Here is a 26,831-nt window from a genome sequence, read left to right on the forward strand (position 1 = left end):
TTTTTTAGTGGATTTACGTTCACCTGTTCATATCAGATTCTTAAGCCGTCTGCTACTGGTAGTCTTACTTATGGAGGTACTCCACCCGTTATGATCACGTTACGACCTGACACGCCGTGTTCTCAACCCACCCCCTTTCACTTCAGCTTATCTGCAGACACAGTCCTCTCGCCTCTGTCATAATGAAAGTCCCGATTTTGAGTGGTAAGAACGGGCCAAGTTTGCCACCAGTCTTACCGGAGGAATTGAAAAAACATACTCAGACTTAAAAGAGTGGTTAAGACCAGTGGAAAATGTAAGGGAAAAATAATATCGCCTATTTTGCAAATATGAAATTATTGTGAAGATCTGTGATTTGTACAAACACGTAAAGGCATCACAATATGTAAAGAAAAAAAATCCGAGCCAATCTACCGTGCAAGACAGCCAAATAAAACTTTCCCTTAACTCGGTGATGCCCAGAATGCAAATCAAGCTTTTTGCGGGTGTTATTGAGTTACCGTACATAAAGTGAAGTATTTTAGGAAAAGGGAGCTCCTGGAGGTGCATGCTATGATGAAGGAGAGGTAGGGTGAGTGATGCTGGCGAGGATGCCAGATGAAGCAAGAGCGCATGGTTGCCGAGTCCATGTGGGGAGTTCCAGTAGGTGGTGGTTGTAGCATGTATCGTTGCCTAACTGTGGTGTGTGGCGGCTGCCGGTTTGTGCTTGGGGTTGCAGGAGTGCTGTGGATGTGGCCCGTAAGTACCTTGTTATTACAGCTGCTGCTCCTGACGGGCGGAGGCGGTGTCTCACCAAAGTCCTGACGAAGGTGGACGTCGAAGATCAAGCACTACAAGGAAAGCTGCAAAAAAATCAAACGTCGGGACTTTACCGACGAAGGAGGCGCTCTAAGGACAGCAGGGGTGTGGTGTCACATGGCCAAGACTTCAGGTACTGGAGTGGTACACTTATCTATGAAGTTCAGGTCATGAAGGCGGTCTGGGAGGAAAAGCTATCCTTAAAGGGAATTGGAGACGTCTCAGTCGAATAAAGAGTAATGTTGTCATTCCTTTGATATAACAACTATTATGGCACAGTTGTTTTGGGACACGATGTTTATATTACACCAGCTTGAACACAAAGTAGTAAAGGTGCTTCAGCGATAGTTGCAGTGGCTGATGTGGTTATTATTAATAGATATATAATGTACAGTAATTGCAGGCCCTGAAATGCATTTCATGAATTATATAAAATCTTGCGGATTTTCACTGAATATGACTCACTTTGAAGGCCACCATAGCGATTTGCATTAAGTACAGTTGGCAACACTGTATCAGACGGAGTAACGTAGGGTACGCAGTGTCAACTACGTTTCGACTTGTTTTAATAAGCATTAATCGCTGAGATATGGAACACTGCCTACGTTAAGTAGCATTTATGAAGGTTCAGACTTATGGTGACCACGCCCAACATATTGTGGTTGGATTAGGCAAAGTTTAATTGGCTGAAAGCAAAGAGGAGGATGCATGCGCGAGAGAAAAGTTTCGACCAATCACAGTCTAACTTTGCCCTGCCGCGTGTTTGGTTTTCGTTCAGTGTGATACATTGTTAGGTTGGACACTGAGTGAACAAGATGTACCGCTGCTGCCTTCCTCGGCCTTATCTCCAGAATGGTGAGTTGTGTCCTATGTACTTGAATTTTGTGATTAGAGAATATTAGGATGTGTTCAGATATGTTCTTGGTGAAAATAATGTTGAAATGCTTTTTTTATGTTATCAGTAGTATTATGAACTGAATATACATGAAGTATCAACACTTTAAAACTGTAAAACGTCAATAAAACAAAGGAGGATAAAACTGTAAAATGTCAATAAAACAAAGGATGAATTCTTGACAGCTAAGGATCTGTTGTCAGTTTTTCTGAGGATTTTGATGTTTAGTAACTGTATAATCAAAAGATCTTTATGGAACCTTCGATTGTAAACTCACAACAGCACATTATGGAACTTTCGATTGTAAATTCACAACAGCAACTTCTCTGTTATTTGTATAGGTGCACCTAATCAACGAATCTTTCAGTTATGACATTCGATGAGCAACAGAATATGTTATTTGTATAGGTGCACCTAATCAACGAATCTTTCAGTTATGACATTCGATGAGCAACAGAATATTGTTCGGTGAACGCAACTACAGATACACAATAACAATGGATAACTTGGGTTTAAAGCCACCGTTGCAACGAATCTTTTCTATGACCACCACAGCAGCGGACATGTTGGTTGTGTAGCCTCAGCATTAACAGGTCTGTTGGTTGGATAGCTGCCTCAGCAACGGATCCGTTGGTTGTATAGCCATAGCAGAACCGATCTTCGTTGTTTAAACTACGTTAACGGATGGATGCCTTGGATATAAAACCATAGCAGTGGTTTTCTTTGGTCGTAGAGCTACAGCAATAACTGGTCTGTTGTACAGCTACACAACGGGTCCTTTGGTTGTATAAAACAACATCAACAGGTTGTTGATTGTATAGCTACAGCTGTAATGGGTCTGGTAATTGTATTGCCAAAGCAGTAAAGAATCTCTTGGTTGTTCATACATCATAACAATAGCTCTGGAGTCATGTTCACCGGAATAATGGATCTGTTGGTTGGTGAACTCTGAAATGGATCTGTTGGTATTATGAGAATGGTTGCAACTGATGCATTGCCTGAATGATCACCATAACAGATCTATTATTCAGATTCTCAGAGGAAAAACAGATTTGTTGATTATGCTGTCATCATAACAACAGACTTGTTGGTTATCCATGCACCACAATGGATTTGTTGGTTATAACGGTACAACGACCACGAAACTGCTGATACTTACCACAACAACACATCTGTTGATTGCAACGACGGGTCTGTTTAGTCACCACAGAAAGGAACTGTTTGGTTTACAGTTACCAAAGCAAATTGTGGATGTAACCAAGATGAGAAAAAAGGAGAGATAGGTAGTATGCTTGAGGAAAGGAACCTGGATGTTTTGGCTCTGAGTGAAACGAAGCTCAAGGGTAAAGGGGAAGAGTGGTTTGGGAATGTCTTGGGAGTAAAGTCATGGGTTAGTGAGAGGACAAGAGCAAGGGAAGGAGTAGCAATACTCCTGAAACAGGAGTGGTGGAAGTATGTGTTAGAGTGTAAGAAAGTAAACTCTAGATTGATATGGGTAGAACTGAAAATGGATGGAGAGAGATGGGTGATCATTGGTGCATATGCACCTGGGCATGAGAAGAAAGATCATGAGAGGCAAGTGTTTTGGGAGCAGCTGAGTGAGTGTGTTAGTAGTTTTGATGCACGAGACCGGGTTATAGTGATGGGTGATTTGAATTCAAAGGTGGGTAATGTGGCAGTTGAGGGATTAATTGGTGTACATTGGGTGTTCAGTGTTGTAAATGGAAATGGTGAAGAGCATGTAGATCTGTGTGCTGAAAAAGGACTGATGATTGGGAATACCTGGCTTAAAAAGAGAGATATATATATATATATATATATATATATATATATATATATATATATATATATATATATATATATATATATATATATATATATAAGTATACGTATGTAAGTAGGATGAATGGCCAGAGAGTGTTATTGGATTACGTGTTAATTGATAGGCGCGCGAAAGAGAGACTTTTGGATGTTAATGTGCTGAGAGGTGCAACTGGAGAGATGTCTGATCATTATCTTGTGGAGGCGAAGGTGAAGATTTGTAGAGGTTTTCAGAAAAGAAGAGAGAATGTTGGGGTGAAGAGAGTGGTGAGAGTAAGTGAGCTTGGGAAAGAGACGTGTGAGGAAGTACCAGGAGAGACTGAGTACAGAATGGAAAAAGGTGAGAACAAAGGAGGTAAGGGGAGTGGTGGAGGAATGAGATGTATTTAGGGAAGCAGTGATGGCTTGCGCAAAAGATGCTTGTGGCATGAGAAGCGTGGGAGGTGGGCAGATTAGAAAGGGCTGTGAGTGGTGGGATGAAGAAGTAAGATTATTAGTGAAAGAGAAGAGAGAGGCATTTGGACGATTTTTGCAGGGAAATAATGCAAATGACTGGGAGATGTATAAAAGAAAGAGGCAGGTCAAGAGAAAGGTGCAAGAGGTGAAAAAGAGGGCAAATGAGAGTTGGGGTGAGAGAATATTAAATTTTAGGGAGAATAAAAAGATGTTTTGGAAGGAGGTAAATAAAGTGCGTAAGACAAGGGAACAAATGGGAACTTCAGTGAAGGGGGCTAATGGGGAGGTGATAACAAGTAGTGGTGATGTGAGAAGGAGGTGGAGTGAGTATTTTGAAGGTTTGTTGAATGTGTTTGATGATAGAGTAGCAGATATAGGGTGTTTTGGTCGATGTGGTGTGCAAAGTGAGAGGGTTAGGGAGAATGATTTGGTAAACAAAGAAGAGGTAGTAAAAGCTTTGCGGAAGATGAAAGCCGACAAGGCAGCAGGTTTGGAATTTATTAAAAAAGGTGGTGACTGTATTGTTGACTGGTTGGTAAGGTTATTTAATGTATGTATGACTCATGGTGAGGTGCTTGAGGACTGGCGGAATGCTTGCATAGTGCCATTGTACAAAGGCAAAGGGGATTAGAGTGAGTGCTCAAATCACAGAGGTATAAGTTTGTTGAGTATTCCTGGTAAATTATATGAAGGGTATTGATTGAGAGAGTGAAGACATGTATAGAGCATCAGATTGGGGAAGAGCAGTGTTGTTTCAGAAGTGGTTGAAGCTGTGTGGATCAGGTGTTTGCTTTGAAGAATGTATGTGAGAAATACTTAGAAGAGCAATTTGATTTGTATATAGCATTTATGGATTTGGAGAAGGCATATGATAGAGTTGATAGAGATGCTCTGTGGAAGGTATAAGAATATATGGTGTGGGAGGCAAATTGTTAGAAGCAGTAAAAAGTTTTTATCGAGGATGTAAGGCATGTGTACGTGTAGGAAGAGAGGAAAGCGATTGGTTCTCACTGAATGTCGGTGTGCAGTAGGGGTGTGTGATGTCTCCATGGTTGTTTAATTTTATGGATGGGGTTTTTAGGGAGGTGAATGCAGAGTTTTGGAAAGAGGGGCAAGTATGCAGTCTGTTGTGGATGAGAGGGCTTGGGAAGTGAGTCAGTTGTTGTTTGCTGATGATAGAGCGCTGGTGGCTGATTCGTGTGAGAAACTGCAAAAGCTGGTGAGTGAGTTTGGTAAAGTGTGTGAAAGAAGAAAGCTGAGAGTAAATGTGAATAAGAGCAAGGTTATTAGGTACAGTAGGGTTAAGTGACAAGTCACTTGGGAGGTAAGTTTGAATGGAGAAAAACTGGAGGAAGTAAAGTGTTTTAGATATCTGGAAGTGGATTTGGCAACGGATGGAACCATAGAAGCGGAAGTGAATCATAGGTTGGGGGAGGGGGCGAAAATTCTGGGAGCCTTGAAGAATGTGTGGAAGTCGAGAACATTATCTCGGAAAGCAGAAATGGGTATGTTTGAAGGAATAGTGGTTCCAACAATGTTATATGGTTTCGAGGCGTGGGCTATGGATAGAATTGTGCGAAGGGTGGATGTGCTGGAAATGAGATGTTTGAGGATAATATGTGGTGTGAGGTGGTTTGATGGAGTAAGTAATGTAAAGGAAAGAAAGATGTGTGGTAATAAAAAGAGTGTGGTTGAGAGAGCAGAAGAGGGTGTTTTGAAATGGTTTGGCCATATGGAAAGAATGAGTGAGGAAAGATTGACCAAGAGGATATATGTGTCAGAGATGGAGGGAACGAGAAGTGGGAGACCAAATTGGAGGTGGAAAGATGGAGTGAAAAAAAATTTGAGTGATCGGGGCCTGAACATGCAGGAGGGTGAAAGTCGTGCAAGGAATGTAGTGAATTTGAACGATGTGGTATACCGGGGTCGATGTGCTGTCAATGGATTGAACCAGGGCATGTGAAGCGTCTGGGGTAAACCATGGAAAGTTCTGTGGGGCCGAAAGGGAGCTGTGGTTTCGGTGCATTATACATGACAGGTAGAGACTGAGTGTGAACGAATGTGGCCTTTGTTGTCTTTTCCTAGCGCTACCCCGCGCACATGCGGGGGAAGGGGGTTGTTATTTCATGTGTGGCGGGGTGGCGATGGGAATGAATAAGGGCAGATAGTATGAATTATGTACATGGGTATGTATGTATATGTCTCTGTATATATATATTTATACGTTGAGATGTATAGGTATGTATATTTACGTGTGTGGACGTGTATGTATATACATGTGTATGTGGGTGGGTTGGTCCATTCTTTCGTCTGTTTCCTTGCGCTACCTCGCTAACGCGGGAGACAGCGACAAAGCAAAATAAGTAAATAAATAAATACTAGTTAGACCGTTGAGGTCTGCCTCCCTCCCTCCCTTACAAGCCCCTCGCACACTCGGTCCTGCCAACCTTATCTTATTATGTCATAGAGTTTATAATCTCGTTCAAGGTCGAGGAGCCATGATGTTTGATGCGTCTTGTTGTGATGCTGGTTGGTGATGCGATGTCAGAGGATGTTCTTCTAGGTGGTGGTGGTGGTGTAGGTAATAGCTATACATTCAACAACCTGTTGTTGTTATTATTATACAACCGAAAGACCCGTTGTGTAACTGTACAACAGACCCGTTATTGCTGTAGCTCTATGACCAAACAAACCCACTGCTATGGTTATATATCCAAGGCATACCTTAATGTAGTTTAAACGAAGAAGATCAGTTCTGCTATGGCTATTCAACCAACGGATCCGTTGCTGAGGTAGCTATCCAACCAACAGACCTGTTACTGCTGAGGCTGCTGCACAACCATGTCCGCTGCTGTGGTGGTCATACAAAAGATTCGTTGCAACGGTGGCTTTAAACCCAAGTAACTGTTACCCATTGTTTTTACGTATCTGTTGTTACGAGGATGGTGTTAGTTGTTTGTACTATGAGTGTTGATCGTGATTGTGTGCTTAATGGTGTTGATATTAGTGACTGTGGTGCTGTTGGTAACGTAAGTTGTCTTTCGTTTTGCTGAAAATGGTGGTGCTATTGCTGGTAATAGTGCCTATGCCTGATGCTTACCTGGTGACGTCTTTGGAGGTCTTTACTCCCACAGCCCTGGATGGGCCTAGGCTTTCGGTTTATGTCTTTGATCGTTGTCTTGATTTATTCATTAGTAGAAATATAGTATAAAACCATATACTAAAACATTGCCAAGGATAGGACAACAAAGCAATGAATACTCTGCATCGGCATCTTTTAGATCAACGTTTTCCAATCTTATTTGATATATGATGTATTTGATGTACCTTACCAAGTATACCTTGGTCCGCGCACTCCCTTTCGGAAGTCATGCTAACTGCAAAGATTTCTATATGTAGCATTAGTTACAAAAGTGGACGTGCCTGCATCTCAGTAGTATATTATGACACGGGATGAGGGATTAATGTGGTGCGTAATAACTTTGGGTGTTTTTTCATCTTAGGTCACCTAGAATTGCAACTCGTGGTCGCGGAGGACACGATGTGGCATGACGCTGTAATTCATTAGTTCTCTTAATTCTTGCTTGGCAGGGTGATCGTTGTCAGTAATATCTTCTAACGCTACAGACGGGCTCTGAATTCACAGTTCATGATTTTTGTTTGCCAAATTATCCATCAAAGGCATTTTTCTTGTCAGACAAGCGCCATATGATCTCACCAACAATGATTCTCAGTGTGGTCTGAGCACCAACCTTGTGTTCCTCCTTCCCTTCCTCACCTTTGAGCAACCAGTCATTGAAAAGAAGGAAATTCGAGAACCTTGCACAACACTCGTTTGGACACATCATGGTTTCCTTGGAATACCTGCATCTGTCTCGTTTGCAGTCACTATGCACACTTAATATTCTTGCAAAGATATGTTCAACAAATTCAGCAAAAAAAAAAAAAAAATATGCAAGCCAGTGAAGCCTAAAATGTAGTTGACGGTGTGTGTGTGTGTGTGTGTGTGTGTACCAGGTGAATGGGTCGTTCATGAAGAAGGTTATTTCATCCTCATCGTTCAAATACTTGGGTTAGGACTTGTCTGCACGAGAGCCATTAGTGAAATTAATCGTGATCAGAACTTATCTCGACATAGTCTTCTGAACTATGGTGATGCAATAACCATCATGATGCCGGATGATGTCACATTTAGCCAATCGGGTCTTCAAATTTCTTGACAGCAGAAGCTACATCAACTCTAGCTAGTGACGTGGAAATGAGATATCATGAGACCTGTGGGGAGGCCATTTCATAATTATTCATACTATTGTAATCCATGTTTGAACATTAATCTGAGCAATTTCTCTTTTTCGGCGCATAAAAGCACAATATGTATACATACAACATACAGACCTTCAACAGCCAGGATCGAACCCGGGACCCCTGTGCCACAGGCGGGAATACTATCGCTAGGTTATGGGCCTAGGAATGGTAGTAGACACTAGGCTATGGGTCTAAGAATGCATCCGCTAGGCTATGGGCCTAGCATTCCCACCTGTGGCACAGGGGTCCCGGGTTCGATCCTGGCTGTTGGAGGTTTGTATGTTCTATGAAGGGGCGCGTTCATGTGCACTTCATTCGTATATATATATATATATATATATATATATATATATATATATATATATATATATATATATATATATATATATATATATATATAATTGCAAGAGGTCACAGTGGTGTGCGTGTTCTAGTACATGCTGATATCCAAAAGTAAAGTGAAACACAAGTTCCCAAATGCGCTCTCTTGTTGTAATGAACACATCGTCAGGGGAGATACAAGATTGAGATAGAATACGTAGAACAATCAGTTGATGTACAAGGAGGAGACGAGCTAAGATGCCATTGGTAAACAAGTGTTACCGGATGGTGCTGTTCGGGTTGGTGTTCGAGTCTGGCAACATGCTTGTCATAGAATTTTTATGTGGACAGGGAAGGGAACTGTTTACATATTTTGCCTACGACAAAGCTATCAGGTTTGTACAGACATTCTTTAATATTGATGTAACAATTCCTTACGTATTTAATAATAGAAGATTCAATGATATTTTTCTCGTTGTAAAGGAGTTAGAGTAAATAGTTGAATTAGCGTTACTCCGGTCAGTTCAGTGGTTTGCTTTTTAACAATCAAACAAAGCATTTGATTCTTGTTCTTAGTACTATATTTATGTTGCTTAAGTCTAACATAAAGATCCTTACTCGTCTCCGCACATAAAACATTAAATTTTTTACAGGGATTCTGTAAACACAGTCGCAGACTTTTTTTTTTTTTTTCATTATAAAGCTTTATAGTACTGTCATTGTTGAAGGCTACATTTACATTTAAGGATTTAAACAACCTGGGAAGTAATGTAAAATTATCACTAAAAGGGAGAGCTAAAATATTCTTGGTATGAAGGGGAGGTTTGAGTTTAACTCTATATAATGATTCCTTTGCCAACTTAAGGGAATTATCAATGAAAGATCTAGGATACTTTAACTTGGATACAATAGAATATATCTTTTTAAACTCAAATCAGTGAATTCCAGACTGCATATGTATAATCCACTAAGGAACACCGACTGGAACGATGATAGTTTAATTCATGAGCTGAGAAATAGTGAATATAAGAACTAACATTGGTGGGTTTTCTGTGTATGCTAAACTTAACTATGTTTCTACCCCTATGGATCGTGCAATATAAATATGGTAATATACCATTATTTTCCACTTCCACATTAAATTTGATAGAAGGTATTAAGTAAAGGGAGAAATATTTGTCAATTTTCCTTTGTTGGCCAGACACAAAGAACTTTTACTTACCTAAAGCAAATTGCCTTAGAGGGTAAGATATCCCTCAGTAATTTTGTTTCAAAGAATTCCATGGAAAGATTACTTAATATTGGTGAAAGAGGGTTATCCATCGCCATAACAAATTTTAGAGTATGATATTCTCCATTAAATTGAAATACAGTCTTTTATACACAATTTTATCAATTCAGTTAATGCAGAATTTGAAACAAGTGATTCAAGATTATCCAAGACATCAACCAAATCTTCTGAGAGATCATCATTTGGAACTTTTGTGAACAAGGATGAAACATCAAAATTTACTAGTTTGAAATTAAAATCAACATGGTTATCATTAAGATTGTTAGCTTGGTAGCTAAATCTACATTGTTCACGATGTTTGAATTTGATATCTTACTATCTAATGGGTTTGATAAAGAAACTAACCATTTGATAATTTATATGTGGTTAAGCCCACTGGACTCGCTATGAGTCTTGCTGGAAAGTTTAGCTTGTGTGTTTTGATAACTCCATACATATATGGAGCCGAACTCTCCTGCAAGACCCATAGTGAGTTCATTGGGCTCAATCACATATAAATGATCAAAATGGTTAGTTTCTTAATTAAGCCCACTAGTTGGTAATGTATCTAATTATTGTCATGAACAATGTAGATTTATTTAACAAGCTTAATGATATCCACGTTGATTTTGATTTCAGATCGCTAAGTTTTGTTTCGTCCTTGTTCATAAAAGTTCCAGTTGATTAGACTATTTGGTTGATGTCTTGGATAATCTTGATTTACCTGCTTCAAATTCTCTGTTTATTGATAAGATTGTGTATCATCACCAGAACTGGCACCAACATCATAACGCACCATCAACATCATCACCAACACATAAATGGTGATGTTGATGGTGCCAGTTATGATGTTGATAGTGCGTTATGATGATGTTGATGGTGCCAGTTATGATGATGATGGTGCCAGTTATGATTATGGTGGTGTCAGTTATGATGATGATGGTGCCAGTTTATGGTGACGCTGGTGGTGCCAGTTATTGTGATGATGCTGATGGTGCCAGTTATGGTGATGCCAATTACAGTGATGATGGTGGTGATAGTTATGATTGTGGTGATAGTTATGATTGTGCTGATAACAGTTATGACCGTCACGATGGTAGTTCAAGTGGTGGTGCTGGTGATGATGATGAAGGTGGTGCTAGGCAAGATGATGATGATAGTGATGGTGGTACGAGTGATTTCATTGTTGATAGTGGTGCTAACGATGACGGTGGTGTTGCAGGTAATGATGATAGTGGTGACGGTGCAAGTGTTGATGATAGTGATGATGGTGCTGGTGATGATGACAGTGGCAATGGTGGTGTTGGTGGTGCATGTGATGGTGGTGTTGGTGGTGCATGTGATGGTGGTGCATATGATGGTGGTGCATGTGATGGTGGTGGTGGTGCCATCGATGATGGTTTTAGTTGTAGTGATGATTATGAGAGTGGTGAGGGTGAATGGCGGTGGAACTGCTAGCGATGGTAGTTTTAGCGTTAGTGATGGTGAGTTTGGTAGTGGTGGTGGTGAATGTAGTCGTGGAAGTAGTGGTGGTGGTGGTGGGGAGGCGGGTAATTGTAGAAGCCTCATGTGTCATATAGTGACCTTGGAGAGGTCTGTGGGTTGCATTATCCGCGGTACTATTTAGGTAATACTACGGCACACAATACCACGGCTGCTCCCAGTCCCAGGACGTTAGACTAGTAATTTCTAAGCAGATGAGACGCTGATATCGCCCGTACCAAGATACGTACGTCATCAGTCAACTAGCGCACACTTCCCTAGACGTATGTGAGATCGTTAACCAGACCAGCGGACACTCTGACCTCCATCACCATATCTTATCAGACTGGTAGTGTGCAGAGTTGTCACCGTCCCCAATCTCACTTAGCTTTTTAACAGTGACGGGTAAATGCTTTCATTCTGTACCCGAAATCATACCCGCCTACCACAAGCCGCACGCGTATGAACGGAAACAGCACATTTCCTCTTCCCTTTTATGTGTATATATATATATATATATATATATATATATATATATATATATATATATATATATATATATATATTAGAGGTAGTGAAAGCTTTGCGAAAGATGAAAGCCGGCAAGGCAGCAGGTTTGGATGGTATTGCAGTGGAATTTATTAAAAAAGGGGGTGACTATATTGTTGACTGGTTGGTAAGGTTATTTAATGTATGTATGACTCATGGTGAGGTGCCTGAGGATTGGCGGAATGCGTGCATAGTGCCATTGTACAAAGGCAAAGGGGATAAGAGTGAGTGCTCAAATTACAGAGGTATAAGTTTGTTGAGTATTCCTGGTAAATTATATGGGAGGGTATTGATTGAGAGGGTGAAGGCATGTACAGAGCATCAGATTGGGGAAGAGCAGTGTGGTTTCAGAAGTGGTAGAGGATGTGTGGATCAGGTGTTTGCTTTGAAGAATGTATGTGAGAAATACTTAGAAAAGCAAATGGATTTGTATGTAGCATTTATGGATCTGGAGAAGGCATATGATAGAGTTGATAGAGATGCTCTGTGGAAGGTATTAAGAATATATGGTGTGGGAGGAAAGTTGTTAGAAGCAGTGAAAAGTTTTTATCGAGGATGTAAGGCATGTGTACGTGTAGGAAGAGAGGAAAGTGATTGGTTCTCAGTGAATGTAGGTTTGCGGCAGGGGTGTGTGATGTCTCCATGGTTGTTTAATTTGTTTATGGATGGGGTTGTTAGGGAGGTAAATGCAAGAGTTTTGGAAAGAGGGGCAAGTATGAAGTCTGTTGGGGATGAGAGAGCTTGGGAAGTGAGTCAGTTGTTGTTCGCTGATGATACAGCGCTGGTGGCTGATTCATGTGAGAAACTGCAGAAGCTGGTGACTGAGTTTGGTAAAGTGTGTGGAAGAAGAAAGTTAAGAGTAAATGTGAATAAGAGCAAGGTTATTAGGTACAGTAGGGTTGAGGGTCAAGTCAGTTGGGAGGTGAGTTTGAATGGAGAAAAACTGGAGGAAGTGAAGTGTTTTAGATATCTGGGAGTGGATCTGGCAGCGGATGGAACCATGGAAGCGGAAGTGGATCATAGGGTGGGGGAGGGGGCGAAAATTCTGGGGGCCTTGAAGAATGTGTGGAAGTCGAGAACATTATCTCGGAAAGCAAAAATGGGTATGTTTGAAGGAATAGTGGTTCCAACAATGTTGTATGGTTGCGAGGCTTGGGCTATGGATAGAGTTGTGCGCAGGAGGATGGATGTGCTGGAAATGAGATGTTTGAGGACAATGTGTGGTGTGAGGTGGTTTGATCGAGTGAGTAACGTAAGGGTAAGAGAGATGTGTGGAAATAAAAAGAGCGTGGTTGAGAGAGCAGAAGAGGGTGTTTTGAAGTGGTTTGGGCACATGGAGAGAATGAGTGAGGAAAGATTGACCAAGAGGATATATGTGTCGGAGGTGGAGGGAACGAGGAGAAGAGGGAGACCAAATTGGAGGTGGAAAGATGGAGTGAAAAAGATTTTGTGTGATCGGGGCCTGAACATGCAGGAGGGTGAAAGGAGGGCAAGGAATAGAGTGAATTGGAGCGATGTGGTATACCGGGGTTGACGTGCTGTCAGTGGATTGAATCAAGGCATGTGAAGCGTCTGGGGTAAACCATGGAAAGCTGTGTAGGTATGTATATTTGCGTGTGTGGACGTATGTATATACATGTGTATGGGGGGGGTTGGGCCATTTCTTTCGTCTGTTTCCTTGCGCTACCTCGCAAACGCGGGAGACAGCGACAAAGTATAAAAAAAATATATATATATATATATATATATATATATATATATATATATATATATATATATATATATATATATATATAGAGAGAGAGAGAGAGAGAGAGAGAGAGAGAGAGAGAGAGAGAGAGAGAGAGAATTTCGTACTTGATTGCTGTTTCCCGTGTTAGCGAGGCAGCGCCAAGAAACAGACGAAGGAAAGCACATCCACTGTCATACACATATATGTGCATATACGCTCACATACGTATGTACATATTCATACTTGTCCGCCTTCATCCATTTCCTACGCCACCTTGCCCCACAGAAAACAGCATATATATATATATATATATATATATATATATATATATATATATATATATATATATATATATATATATATATATATATATATATTTTTTTTTTTTTTTTTTTTTTTTTTTTTGCCGCTGTCTCCCGCGTTTGCGAGGTAGCGCAAGGAAACAGACGAAAGAAATGGCCCAATCCACCCCCATACACATGCCTTGATTCAATCCACTGACAGCACGTCAACCCCGGTATACCACATCGCTCCAATTCACTCTATTCTTTGCCCTCCTTTCACCCTCCTGCATGTTCAGGCCCCGATCACACAAAATCTTTTTCAATCCATCTTTCCACCTCCAATTTGGTCTCCCTCTTCTCCTCGTTCCCTCCACCTCCGACACATATATCCTCTTGGTCAATCTTTCCTCACTCATTCTCTCCATGTGACCAAACCATTTCAAAACACCCTCTTCTGTTCTCTCAACCACGCTCTTTTTATTTCCACACATCTCTCTTACCCTTACGTTACTTACTCGATCAAACCACCTCACACCACACATTGTCCTCAAACATCTCATTTCCAGCACATCCATCCTCCTGCGCACAACTCTATCCATAGTCCACGCCTCGCAACCATACAACATTGTTGGAACCACTATTCCTTCAAACATACCCATTTTTGCTTTCCGAGATAATGTTCTCGACTTCCACACATTCTTCAAGGCTCCCAGAATTTTCGCCCCCTCCCCCACCCTATGATCCACTTCCGCTTCCATGGTTCCATCCGCTGCCAGATCCACTCCCAGATATCTAAAACACTTCACTTCCTCCAGCTTTTCTCCATTCAAACTCACCTCCCAGTTGAATTGACCCTCAACCCTACTGTACCTAATAACCTTGCTCTTATTCACATTTACTCTTAACTTTCTTCTTTCACACACTTTACCAAACTCAGTCACCAGCTTCTGCAGTTTCTCACATGAATCAGCCACCAGCGCTGTATCATCAGCGAACAACAACTGACTCACTTCCCAAACTCTCTCATCCCCAACAGACTTCATACTTGCCCCTCTTTCCAAAACTCTTGCATTCACCTCCCTAACAACCCCATCCATAAACAAATTAAACAACCATGGAGACATCACACACCCCTGCCGCAAACCTACATTCACTGAGAACCAATCACTTTCCTCTCTTCCTACACGTACACATGCCTTACATCCTTGATAAAAACTTTTCACTGCTTCTAACAACTTTCCTCCCACACCATATGTTCTTAATACCTTCCACAGAGCATCTCTATCAACTCTATCATATGCCTTCTCCAGATCCATAAATGCTACATACAAATCCATTTGCTTTTCTAAGTATTTCTCACATACATTCTTCAAAGCAAACACCTGATCCACACATCCTCTACCACTTCTGAAACCACACTGTTCTTCCCCAATCTGATGCTCTGTACATGCCTTCACCCTCTCAATCAATACCCTCCCATATAATTAGCCCGGAATACTCAACAAACTTATACCTCTGTAATTTGAGCACTCACTCTTATCCCCTTTGCCTTTGTACAATGGCACTATGCACGCATTCCGCCAATCCTCAGGCACCTCACCATGAGTCATACATACATTAAATAACCTTACCAACCAGTCAACAATACAGTCACCCCCCTTTTTAATAAATTCCACTGCAATACCATCCAAACCTGCTGCCTTGCCGGCTTTCATCTTCCGCAAAGCTTTTACTACCTCTTCTCTGTTTACCAACTCATTTTCCCTAACCCTCGCACTTTGCACACCACCTCGACCAAAACACCCTATATCTGCCACTCTATCATCAAACACATTCAACAAACCTTCAAAATACTCACTCCATCTCCTTCTCACATCACCACTACTTGTTATCACCTCCCCATTTGCGCCCTTCACTGAAGTTCCCATTTGCTCCCTTGTCTTACGCACTTTATTTACCTCCTTCCAGAACATCTTTTTATTCTCCCTAAAATTTGATGATACTCTCTCACCCCAACTCTCATTTGCCCTTTTTTTCACCTCTTGCACCTTTCTCTTGACCTCCTGTCTCTTTCTTTTATACGTCTCCCACTCAATTTCATTTTTTCCATGCAAAAATCGTCCAAATGCCTCTCTCTTCTCTTTCACTATATATATATATATATATATATATATATATATATATATATATATATATATATATATATATAAAAGATAACGCATTCTCATCGTCCCCAACACCCGATCGCTTCCCCCTGCGTCAGCGACGTAGCGGCAGAAAACACAAATGAAGGCCACAACCCCTCACATCCATACGCGAGTTGTCATGCGTTATGATACACCGAAACCACAGCTCCCTATCCACATCAAGGCCCCACAAACCTTTCCATGGTTTATCTCTGACGTTTCACATGCCCTGGTTCCGTTCATTGTCAGCACGTTGGCCTCAGTATACCTCATCTTTCCAAGTCACTCCATTCCCTGCACCCCTTTCACCCTCCTGCATGTTCAGGCTTCGATCGCTCAAAAATTCTTCACTTCATCTCCAATTTGGTTTCCCCGTCCTCCCTGTCCCTCTCACTTCTGACATAAATCCTCTTTATCAACCTTTCCTCACTTATTCTCTCCATATGTCCAGAGCATTTCAACACACCCTTTTCTACTCTCTTACCACACTGATTATTACTACAAATCTCTTACCCTTTCGTTTCATACTCGATCAAACCACCTCACACCACATGTCCTCAGACATTTTATTTCCTACACATCCACCTCTCCGAACAAGTCTGTTAATAGCCCATGCCTCATAACCATATATTATTGGTCGGGCTGTTCCTTCACTCATACCCATTTTTGCCCTCCCAGATAACGTTCTCTCTTCAGAGTTCCCAGAACCATCGCCCCCTCCCCCCACCCTATGACTCATTTCCGCTTCCATGGTTCCATTCGCTGCCATGTTCGTTCCCAGACACCTAAAATCATTACGCCTCCAATTTTTCTCCGTTCAAATTTACATCCTGACTAACGTATTCCTTAACCTGCTGAATGTAATAACCTTACTTTTTTCACATTCAGTCTCAACATTCTCCTTTCACACATTGTTCCAGACTCAGTCACCAACTTGTGCAGATTCTCTCTCGAATCTGCCACTAGTGCTGTATATCATCAAACAGCACCTGACTCACTTCACAGGCCCTCTCATCGCCCATACACTGCATACTCTCCCCTCTCTACAAGACTCTTGCATTTGCCTTCCTCGCCATCCCATCCATAAACAAATTAATGCAGACCGACCTGCATTGGGAACCATTCACTCTCCTTGATAGAAACTTCTCACTGCTTCTGGCAGCTTGTCTCCTACAGCGTCTATAATTAAGGACTTCCACAAAGCATCTCTGTCAACCTTATCATATGCCTTCTCCAGATACATAAATGCCACATACAAATCCGTATATTTATCGACGTATCTCATGCACGCATTCTTCAAAGCAAACACGTGAACCACACATCCTCTACCACTATTGAAACAACACTGCTCTCCAATCTGATGTTTTGTACATGCCTTCTCTCTCTCAGTCAGTACCCTTCCATACATCTTACTAGGTATACTTAACAAACTTATACCTCCGTAGTTCAACCACTCACCTTATCCCCCTTGCCTTTTTACACTGGCACTATACATGCATTCCGCCAGTCCTCAGGCACCTCACCATGATCCATGCATAGACTGAATATCCTTACCAAACAATAAGCAACACAGTCACCCCCTTTTCTCAACAAATTAAATTGCAATACTATCTGCTCCAGTCGCCTTGCTGCATATCATTTTCCGCAAGGCTTTCACCAAATCACTCTCCAAGACTCACTTCGCATACCACCTCAACCAAAACCCCCTACATCTGCCACTCTGTCATTAAACACATTTACCAATCCTTCAGAATAGTCACTCAATCTGCTCTTCACTTCATCACTGTCAGTTATCTCATCCTCTTTTGCTCCCTTCACTGATGCTCCCATTTGGTATCATGTCTTTTGCACATTATTGACCTCCTTCCAAAACACCTTTTTATTCTCCCTAAAGCTTAATGGTACACTCTCACCCAAACTCTCATATGCCCTTTTTTCAATCCCTGTACCTTCCTCATGACATGCTGCTTTCTCTTATACATCTTCCAATCATCTGCACTCCTTCCTGTAAGTACCGCCCGAACACCTATCTTTTCTCGTTCAGTAGCATCTTTACTTCATCCCACCACTCACTACCCGTTCTGTCTGCCCACCTCCCATCTTTTGCATGCCACTTGCGTCTCTTGTACATGCCATCACTGTTTCCCAGAATACCTCCCATTCCTCATCCACTCCCCTCGCTTCATTAACTCCCACCTTTTGCCATTCGACACTCAGTCTCTCCTGATGTTTCTTCACATAAGTCTCCTTTCCAAACTCGCTTATTCTCTCTACTCTCTTCTCGCCAACATTTTTTCCTCTCAAAAACTTCTTCAAACCTTCACCCTTGCCTCCATAAAATAGTGATCAGACATCCCACCAGCTGCCCCTCTCAGCACATTTACAACCAGAAATCTCTCTTTTACACCCCTGTAAATTGATATACATAATTTGATAATGCCCCTTGACCATCTCTCCTACGCATATACGTACACGTGTATATCCCAATTTTTAAACCAGGTATTCCCAATCACCAGTCTTTTTTCAGCATACAATTGCACAAGCTCATCACCATTTCCATTTATAACAATGAATACCCCATGCGCCCCAGTTATGCTCTCAACTTCCATATTACCAACCTTCGCATTTGAATCAGCCATCACTAATGCCGGTGTTGTGCACCAAAACTGCTGACGCACTCACGCCGCTGCTCCAAGAACACTTGCCTCATGGTTATTCTTTTCATGACCAAGTGCATGAGCGTCAATAATCATCTGTCTGTCGCCATTCACTTTGTTTTACTCGCATCAAACTCGAATTTACTCACACAGTGAGACACTCCCACAAGTCCTATTGTATTACTACTCAAATGCAATGCATGTAAAGATATATATATATATATATATATATATATATATATATATATATATATATATATATATATATATATATATATATATATATATATCTTTGAGGTTCCTTTCCTCAAACATACTACCTGTCTCACCTTTTTCATCATCTTGGTTACATCCACACACATTTAGACACCCCAATCTGAGCCTTCGAGGAGGATGAGCTCTCCCGGCGTGACTCCTTCTTTTGTTTCCCCTTTAAGTTAAGGTCAAGGAGGGGAGGGTTTCTAGCACCCCGCTCCCGTCCCCTTTAGTCGCCTTCTACGACACGTGGGGAATGCGTGGGAAGTATTCTTTCTCCCCTATCCCCAGGGTAAAGGGGAAGAGTGGTTTGGGAATGTTTTGAGAGTAAAGTCGGGTTGGTGAGAGGACAAGAGCAAGGGAAGGAGTAGCGCTACTCCTGAAACAGGAGTTGTGGGGGTATGTGATAGAGTGTAAGAAAGTAAACTAGATTGATATGGGTAAAACTGAAAGTTGATGGAGAGAGATGGGTGCCTATGCACCTGGGAATGAGAAGAAAGATCATGAGAGGCAAGTGTTTTGGGAGCAGCTGAGTGAGTGTGTTAGTAGTTTTGATGCACGAGTCCGGGTTATAGTGATGAGCGATTTGAATGCAAAGGTGAGTAATGTGGCAGTTGAGGGAATAATTGGTGTACATGGGGTGTTCAGTGTTGTAAATGGAAATGGTGAACAGCATGTAGATTTATGTGCTGAAAAAGGACTGATGATTGGGAATACCTGGTTTAAAAAGCGAGATATACATAAGTATACATATGTAAGTAGGAGAGATGGCCAGAGAGCGATATTGGATTACGTGTTAATTGATAAGCGCGTGAAAGAGAGACTTGGATGTTAATGTGCTGAGAGATGCAACCGGAGGGATGTCTGATCATAATCTTGTGGAGGCGAAGGTGAAGATTTGTAGAGGTTTTCAGAAAAGAAAAGAGAATGTTGGGGTGAAGAGAGTGGTGAGAGTAAGTGAGCTTGGGAAAGAGACTTGTGTGAGGAAGTACCAGGAGAGACTGAGTACAGAATGGAAAAAGGTGAGAGCAAAGGACGTAAGAGGAGTGGGGGAGGAATGGGATGTATTTAGGGAGGCAGTGATGGCCTGCGCAAAAGATGCGTGTTGCATGAAAAGCGTGGGAGGTGGGCAGATTAGAAAGGGTTGTGAGTGGTGGGATGAAGATGTAAGAATGTTAGTGAAAGAGAAAGAGAGAGACTTTTGGACGATTTTTGCAGGGAAATAGTGCAAATGAGTGGGAGATGTATAAAAGAAAGAGACAGTAGGTCAAGAGAAAGGAGCAAGAGGTGAAAAAGAGGGCAAAGGGGAGTTGGGGTGAGAGAGTATCATTAGATTTTAGGGAGAATAAAAAGATGTTTTGGAAGGAGGTAAATAAAGTGCGTAAGACAAAAGAACATATGGGAACATCGGTGAAGGGGGCTAATGGGGAGGTAATAACAAGTAGTGGTGATGTGAGAAGGAGATGGAGTGTTGAATGTTTTAGATGATAAGAGTGGCAGATATAGGGTGTTTTTATCGAGGTGGTGTGCGAAGTGAGAGGGTTAGGGAGAATGATTTGGTGAACAAAGAAGAGGTAGTTAAAGCTTTGCGGAAGATGAAAGCCGGCAAGGCAGCGGAATTTATTAGATTTATTAAAAAAGGGGGTGACTGTGTTGTCGACTGGTTGGTAAGGATATTTGATGTATGTATGACACATGGTGAGGTGTCTGAGGATTGGCGGAATGCATGCATAGTGCCATTGTACAAAGGCAAAGGGGATAAAGGTGAGTGCTCAAATTACAGAGGTATAAGTTTGTTGGGTATTCCTGGGAAATTATATGGGAGGGTATTGATTGAGAGGGTGAAAGCATGTCCAGAGCATCGGATTGGGGAAGAGCAGTGTGATTTCAGAAGTGGTAGAGGATGTGTGGGTCAGGCGTTTGCTTTGAAGAATGTATGTGAGAAATACTTAAAAAAGCAAATGGATTTGTATGCAGCATTTATGGATCTGGAGAAGGCATATGATAGAGTTGATAGAGATGCTCTGTGGAAGGTATTAAGAATATATGGTGTGGGAGGCAAGTTGCTAGAAGCAGTGAAAGTTTTTATCGAGAATGTAAGGCATGTGTACGGGTAGGAAGAAAGGAAAGTGATTGGTTCTCACTGAATGTCGGTTTGCGGCAGGGGTGCGTGATGTCTCCTGGTTGTTTAATTTGTTTATGGATGGGGTTGTTAGGGAGGTGAATGCAAGAGTTTTGGAGAGAGGAGAAAGTATGCAGTCTGTTGTGGATGAGAGGGCTTTGGAAGTGAGTAAGTTGTTGTTCGCTGATGATACAGCGCTGGTGGCTGATTCGGGTGAGAAACTGCAAAAGCTGGTGACTGAGTTTGGTAAAGTGTGTGAAAGAAGAAAGTTAAGAGTAAATGTGAATAAGAGCAAGGTTATTAGGTACAGTAGGGTTGAGGGACAAGTCAACTGGGAGGTAAGTTGAAATGGAGAAAGTGAAGTGTTTTAGATGTCTGGGGGTGGATTTGGCAGCGGATGGAACCATGGAAGCGGAAGTGAGTCACAGGGTGGGGGAGGGGGCAAAAGTTCTGGGAGCGTTGAAAAATGTGTGGAAGTCGAGAACATTATCTCGGAAAGCAAAAGTGGGTATGTTTGAAGGAATAGTGGTACCAACAATGTGATATGGTTGCGAGGCGTGGGCTATAGATAGGGTTGTGCGGAGGAGGGTGGATATGTTGGAAATGAGATGTTTGAGGACAATATGTGGTGTGAGGTGGTTTGATCGAGTAAGTAATGAAAGGGTAAGAGAGATGTGTGGTAATGAAAAGAGTGTGGTTGAGAGAGCAGAAGAGGGTGTATTGAAATAGTTTGGTCACATGGAGAGAATAAGTGAGGAAAGATTGACAAAGAGGATATATGTGTCAGAGGTGGAGGGAACGAGGCGAAGTGGGAGACCAAATTGGAGGTGGAAGGATAGAGTGAAAAAGATTTTGAGCGATCGGGGCCTGAACATGCAGGAGGGAGAAAGATGTGCAAGGAATAGAGTGAATTGAAGCGATGTGGTCTACCGGGGTTGATGTGCTGTCAATGGATTGAACCAGGGCATGTGAAGCGCCTGGGGTAAACCATGGAAAGTTTTGTGGGGCGTGGATGTGGAAAGGGAGCTTTGGTTTCGGTGCATTATACATGACAGCGAGAGACTGAGTGTGAACGAATGTGGCCTTTGTTGTCTTTTCCTAGCGCTACCTCGCGCGCATGCGGGGGAGGGGGTTGTCATTTCATGTGTGGCGTGGTGGCGACAGGAATGAATAAAGGCAGCAGGTATGAATTATGTACATGTGTTTATATGTATATGTCTGTGTATGTATATATATGTATACGTTGAATGTATAGGTATGTATATGTGCATGTGATATTTGGGTGGGTTGGGCCATACTTCCGTCTGTTTCCTTGTGCTACCTCGCGGTAGCTGTATTTGACGAGGACGACGACCCAGCTGCGGGTGCCTTGGAGACCTGGGAACCGGACGGAGGCGCGGACGGGAAGTGGGAGGCGAAACTTTCGCATCTAACGGAGAAACAATGTGTGTAAATGTCTGTCCTGCTGTCAAAACACCCGGAGGTTTTCCGAAGCACACCTGGATAGAAGTTGCTCACAAGCCATGATGTAGATGTGGGAGATGCCCGGCCCGTCAAACAAGCTTCTTACCGGGTAAGTCCACAGCGAGCAGCCATCCATCAGGAGCTGAACTATATGCTGGAGCATGACCTGATTGAGCCATGTCAGTCAGTGTGGAGCTTCCCTGTTATTCTTGTACCCAAGCCCGATGGGACCTATCGGTTCTGTATTGACTAACGCCGGGTTAATGAGGTGACGAGAACTGATAGTTACCCCTTGCCGCGTGTGGAAGACTGCAGAGATCGTGTCGGCAATGCTCGCTGTTTGACAAAACTAGACCTCAAGAAGAGGTACTGGCAAATTAGATTAACGGAGAGAGCACAAGACATCAGTACCTTTGTATTGTTAGGACGGACTTGTAAGTGTAAAGTGATGCCTTTTGGCATGAAGAATGTCCCTGCCACATTTCAACGACTTATGGACATCCTCATCAGAGACCTGCCTGGTTGTGTCGTCTACATCTACAGAGACTTGGCAACGTTCTGACGGTCTTGAATGAGGCTAGCCTTGTTCTCAGTTAGGACCAATGCGAATTTGTGAAGGCCAAGTAGCAGTATTTGGGCTATGTGATCTGTCAAGGTGAGCTAGTCCCACCGACTGCAAAAGTCCAGGCTTTATCCCAGATGGGTGCCCCCACGATCTAGAAGAGAACAGACGTTTTATGGGTATGGTTGGGTACTACCGGATGTTCATTGTTAATTTTGCAACACTCGCGGCCCCTCTAGCAGATTTATTGAAGAAAGATGTTAGATATGTTTGGAATGAGCAGTGTGAGACAGCCTTTCATCAGTTAAAGGCCATACTTTGTAATAGTCCTATTTTGCAGGCTCCTGATTTTGACCAGCCGTTCAAGTTAGCAGTAGATGCCAGTAATGTAGGAGCTGGTGATATCCTCTTACAGGAGGACGCAGAGAAGGTTGACCATCCTGTAAGCTATTTTAGTAAGAAATTCAATCAAGCCCAAAGGAATTATTCCACCTCTGAGAAGGAACTTTTGTCATTGATACTTGAATTGCAGCTTTTTTCATGTATGCTTGTGCCCTTCAGGCAATCTTATCAGGGTGTTTACTGACCACCATCCACTTCAATATTTTAACAGGTTCCGAGATAAGAATCAAAGATTAACTAGGTAGGCTTAGTTTCTTCAAGAGTATAATTTAGATATTTATCATATTGCTGGTGCACATAATGTGCTAGCAGACTGTTTATCCCGCTCTTAAGGTAATAAAATTCCTCGTCCAGGAATACTCTCCTTTAAGGAAGGGGGTGTTACGAACATGTGTGTGTGTACCCCATGTTCGAACGTCTGTTTCCCTTTGTGTGTTTATGGTGTAAGTGATATTTTATGTTGTAGGATGGCAGAGAAGGGGGCCAAGGCCTCCGTTATCTCGGCTTGGGTTTCACTCCCCTGGCCGGGTCATCAGTTCAGGCACTCGCAACTCTTAGGCCTGCCATCTTTCCCATACCCGAGGAGCCAGATGGCCTAGGTCAAGATCAGGGGTCATGCTGGGCCATCAATCCAGTTAATCTCAACACTGGACCTGTCATTTCTCCCCCGTAAGAGGCACCAGACGACTGGGGTCAAGATAGGAGGTCAGCTAGGAAATATGGCTGCCTGTATATTGTCGTTACCGTCAGGACAACAGGAGGTTGGGCCTTAGGCAAGATGAGGGCCGGACCTAAGACCCTCCAGCCAACCAGGAGTGGCACTATGAGCCACCTTCCTCCAGTCACAGCCGGACCTTAGGAATCCAGCCAAGTAGGAGTGGCATTATGAGCCACCCTCCTCCAGTCACAGCTGGACCTTAGGCCTCTAGCCAATCAAGAGTGGCACTATGGGTCACCCTTCACCAATCCCAGCTGAGACTAGGGCAGCAGGGCGGGGCAGGCCACTCCTGGGTCGCTCCTCCCTTTAATAAAAACCTCTGACGCCCGCTGGGCCACGATTCCTCTCTACCCAGCAGGCCCAGCAGGTAATGGGTTTACGCTCTGTCTCAAACCCGTAGCCTACCATCAGTGTAAGGGTGGCGCTATACGAAACTCTACGGCATTGCACTGCCTCTGTCATTTAGTTCCGAGTGTCATAGAGTATTGTAACTTGTCATAGAAGTGTCCAACGAGCAAGTGTATCTTGAATCATGTTGCTAGAGTCAAATTGATATAAAGGAGAGAGATATGGTTTAAAATCGTACGTGGAATATTGAACTCATATTCAGTGTTAACGTAAATGATTTGCGCCTGATTAATGTGCTTCTGTTATTTTATACTCTATTTCTTCGATTATAAGTAGTTTTCATACTGGTCTTTGATTTAATCCCATAACTCTTAAGATAGTGTTATGCGTGTGCGTAGTTGACGATCCTTCCCAGTAGGAGGATTCGTAACTATATATATATAGTGTATGTTACGAACTCAGTGCTTATTCGAGCAAGGTCGCCAGTAACATATATATATGTTACAAATACTATACTAATCCTTGTCTTTGCAAGGACGTTTGATTTGTTATATTGCACAACTCAGGATAACGCTATCTTAACGTTATGGGATTAAAACAAACACCAAGGTTAGAATTACTTATAATGAAAGAATTCAAATGTACAAGGTGAACACATAAATCAGGCACGAATCATTTACGTTAACACTGAACATGAGTTAAACATTGAACATGAGCTTAACATTGAAAATGAGTTAACATTCCAGATAGGATTTCAAACCAGGAGATCTCTTTCCTTTATGATTCTTTGTTCGGTAACCTTACACTTGGTTAGACCTGACGTGACACAGTAAACATCATCGTTACACTTAGCTAAACCTGACGTAACACAGTAAATATCTTCATTACACTTAGCTAAACCTGACGTGACACAGTAAACATCTTACAAACTAGGGCAGCTGTAGCTACGGGGTTCGAGACAGGGCTCGGGACTGCTGAAGGAATCGACTCCCAGACGATCGTCTGAGCCTTTTAAGCGAAGGACCAGCAAGGCAGGAACAGCTAGCCACGCCTTGACCCGCCACTTATGGCTACGATAGGTCAGAATGACACAATTGCCCTTGATAGGTCAAAAGACTGATTGTCACACCCTCATCTTGACGTGATTGGCTGAAGGAGGCCTTAGGTCCGGCCTACATATGGCGGGAATTCAAAATCCTTTGTTCCTTTGTCCACGACAGCAGCGAACGTACGGGATGACATACCCCACATCTGGCCGCACGCCTTGACCTGACGCCGTTGACAAGGGTTTGGGTGCTAGAGGACTGGTCAACATCTGCTTCAAAATATAATTGCTAGGACAATTAACATGGTCAGGGAAGTGAGATCCGAGCCGATAGCAACCACACCCTACGCCAAGGCACACCATACACAGAGATACACCATACTCAAATATACGAACATGTGGACACACACACACGTGTTCGTAACAATATATATATATATATATATATATATATATATATATATATATATATATATATATATATATAATGGGTGTTCAGTGTTGTAAATGGAAATGGTGAAGAGCTTGTAGATTTGTGTGCTGAAAAAGGACTAGTGATTGGGAATACCTGGTTTAAAAAGAGAGATACATAAGTATACGTATGTAAGTAGGAGAGATGGCCAGAGAGCGTTATTGAATCACATGTTAATTGATAGGTGCGTGAAAGAGAGACTTTTGGATGTAAATGTGCTGAGAGGTGCAACTGGAGGGATGTCGGATCATTATCTTGTGGAGGCGAAGGTGAAGATTTGTAGAGGTTTTCAGAAAAGAAGAGAAAATGTTGGGGTGAAGAGAGTGGTGAGAGTAAGTGAACTTGGGAAGGAGACTTGTGTGAGGAAGTACCAAGAGAGACTGAGTACAGAATGGAAAAAGGTGAGAGCAAAGGACGTAATGGGAGTGGAGGACGAATGGGATGTATTTAGGGAAGCAGTGATGGCTTGAGTAAAAGATGCTTGTGGCATGAGAAGCGTGGGAGGTGAGCAGATTAGAAAGGGCTGTGAGTGGTGGGATGAAGAAGTAAGATCATTAGTCAAAGAGAAGAGAGGCATTTGGAAGATCTTTGCAGGGAAATAATGCAAATGATTGGGGGATGTATAAAAGAAAGAGGCAGGAGGTCAAGTGAAAGGTGTAAAAGGTGAAAAAGGGCAAATGAGAGTTG

General features: G+C 42.3%; 1 protein-coding gene across 1 annotated transcript in view; it reads left to right on the plus strand.

The window, feature by feature from the left end:
• Positions 1 to 1,312: 1,312 nt before the first annotated feature.
• LOC139749115 (alanine--glyoxylate aminotransferase 2, mitochondrial) overlaps positions 1,313 to 26,831 on the plus strand; it is a 136,264-nt gene continuing 110,745 nt past the window's right edge. Inside the window, exon 1 of the mRNA XM_071662707.1 lies at positions 1,313 to 1,653. Within this exon, the coding sequence (XP_071518808.1) occupies positions 1,614 to 1,653 (40 nt within the window). The 5' untranslated portion in view covers positions 1,313 to 1,613. The remainder of the gene's footprint in view (positions 1,654 to 26,831) is intronic.

The sequence above is a fragment of the Panulirus ornatus genome, chromosome 6 (assembly GCF_036320965.1).
Source record: "Panulirus ornatus isolate Po-2019 chromosome 6, ASM3632096v1, whole genome shotgun sequence".
Lineage (NCBI taxonomy): Eukaryota > Metazoa > Arthropoda > Malacostraca > Decapoda > Palinuridae > Panulirus > Panulirus ornatus.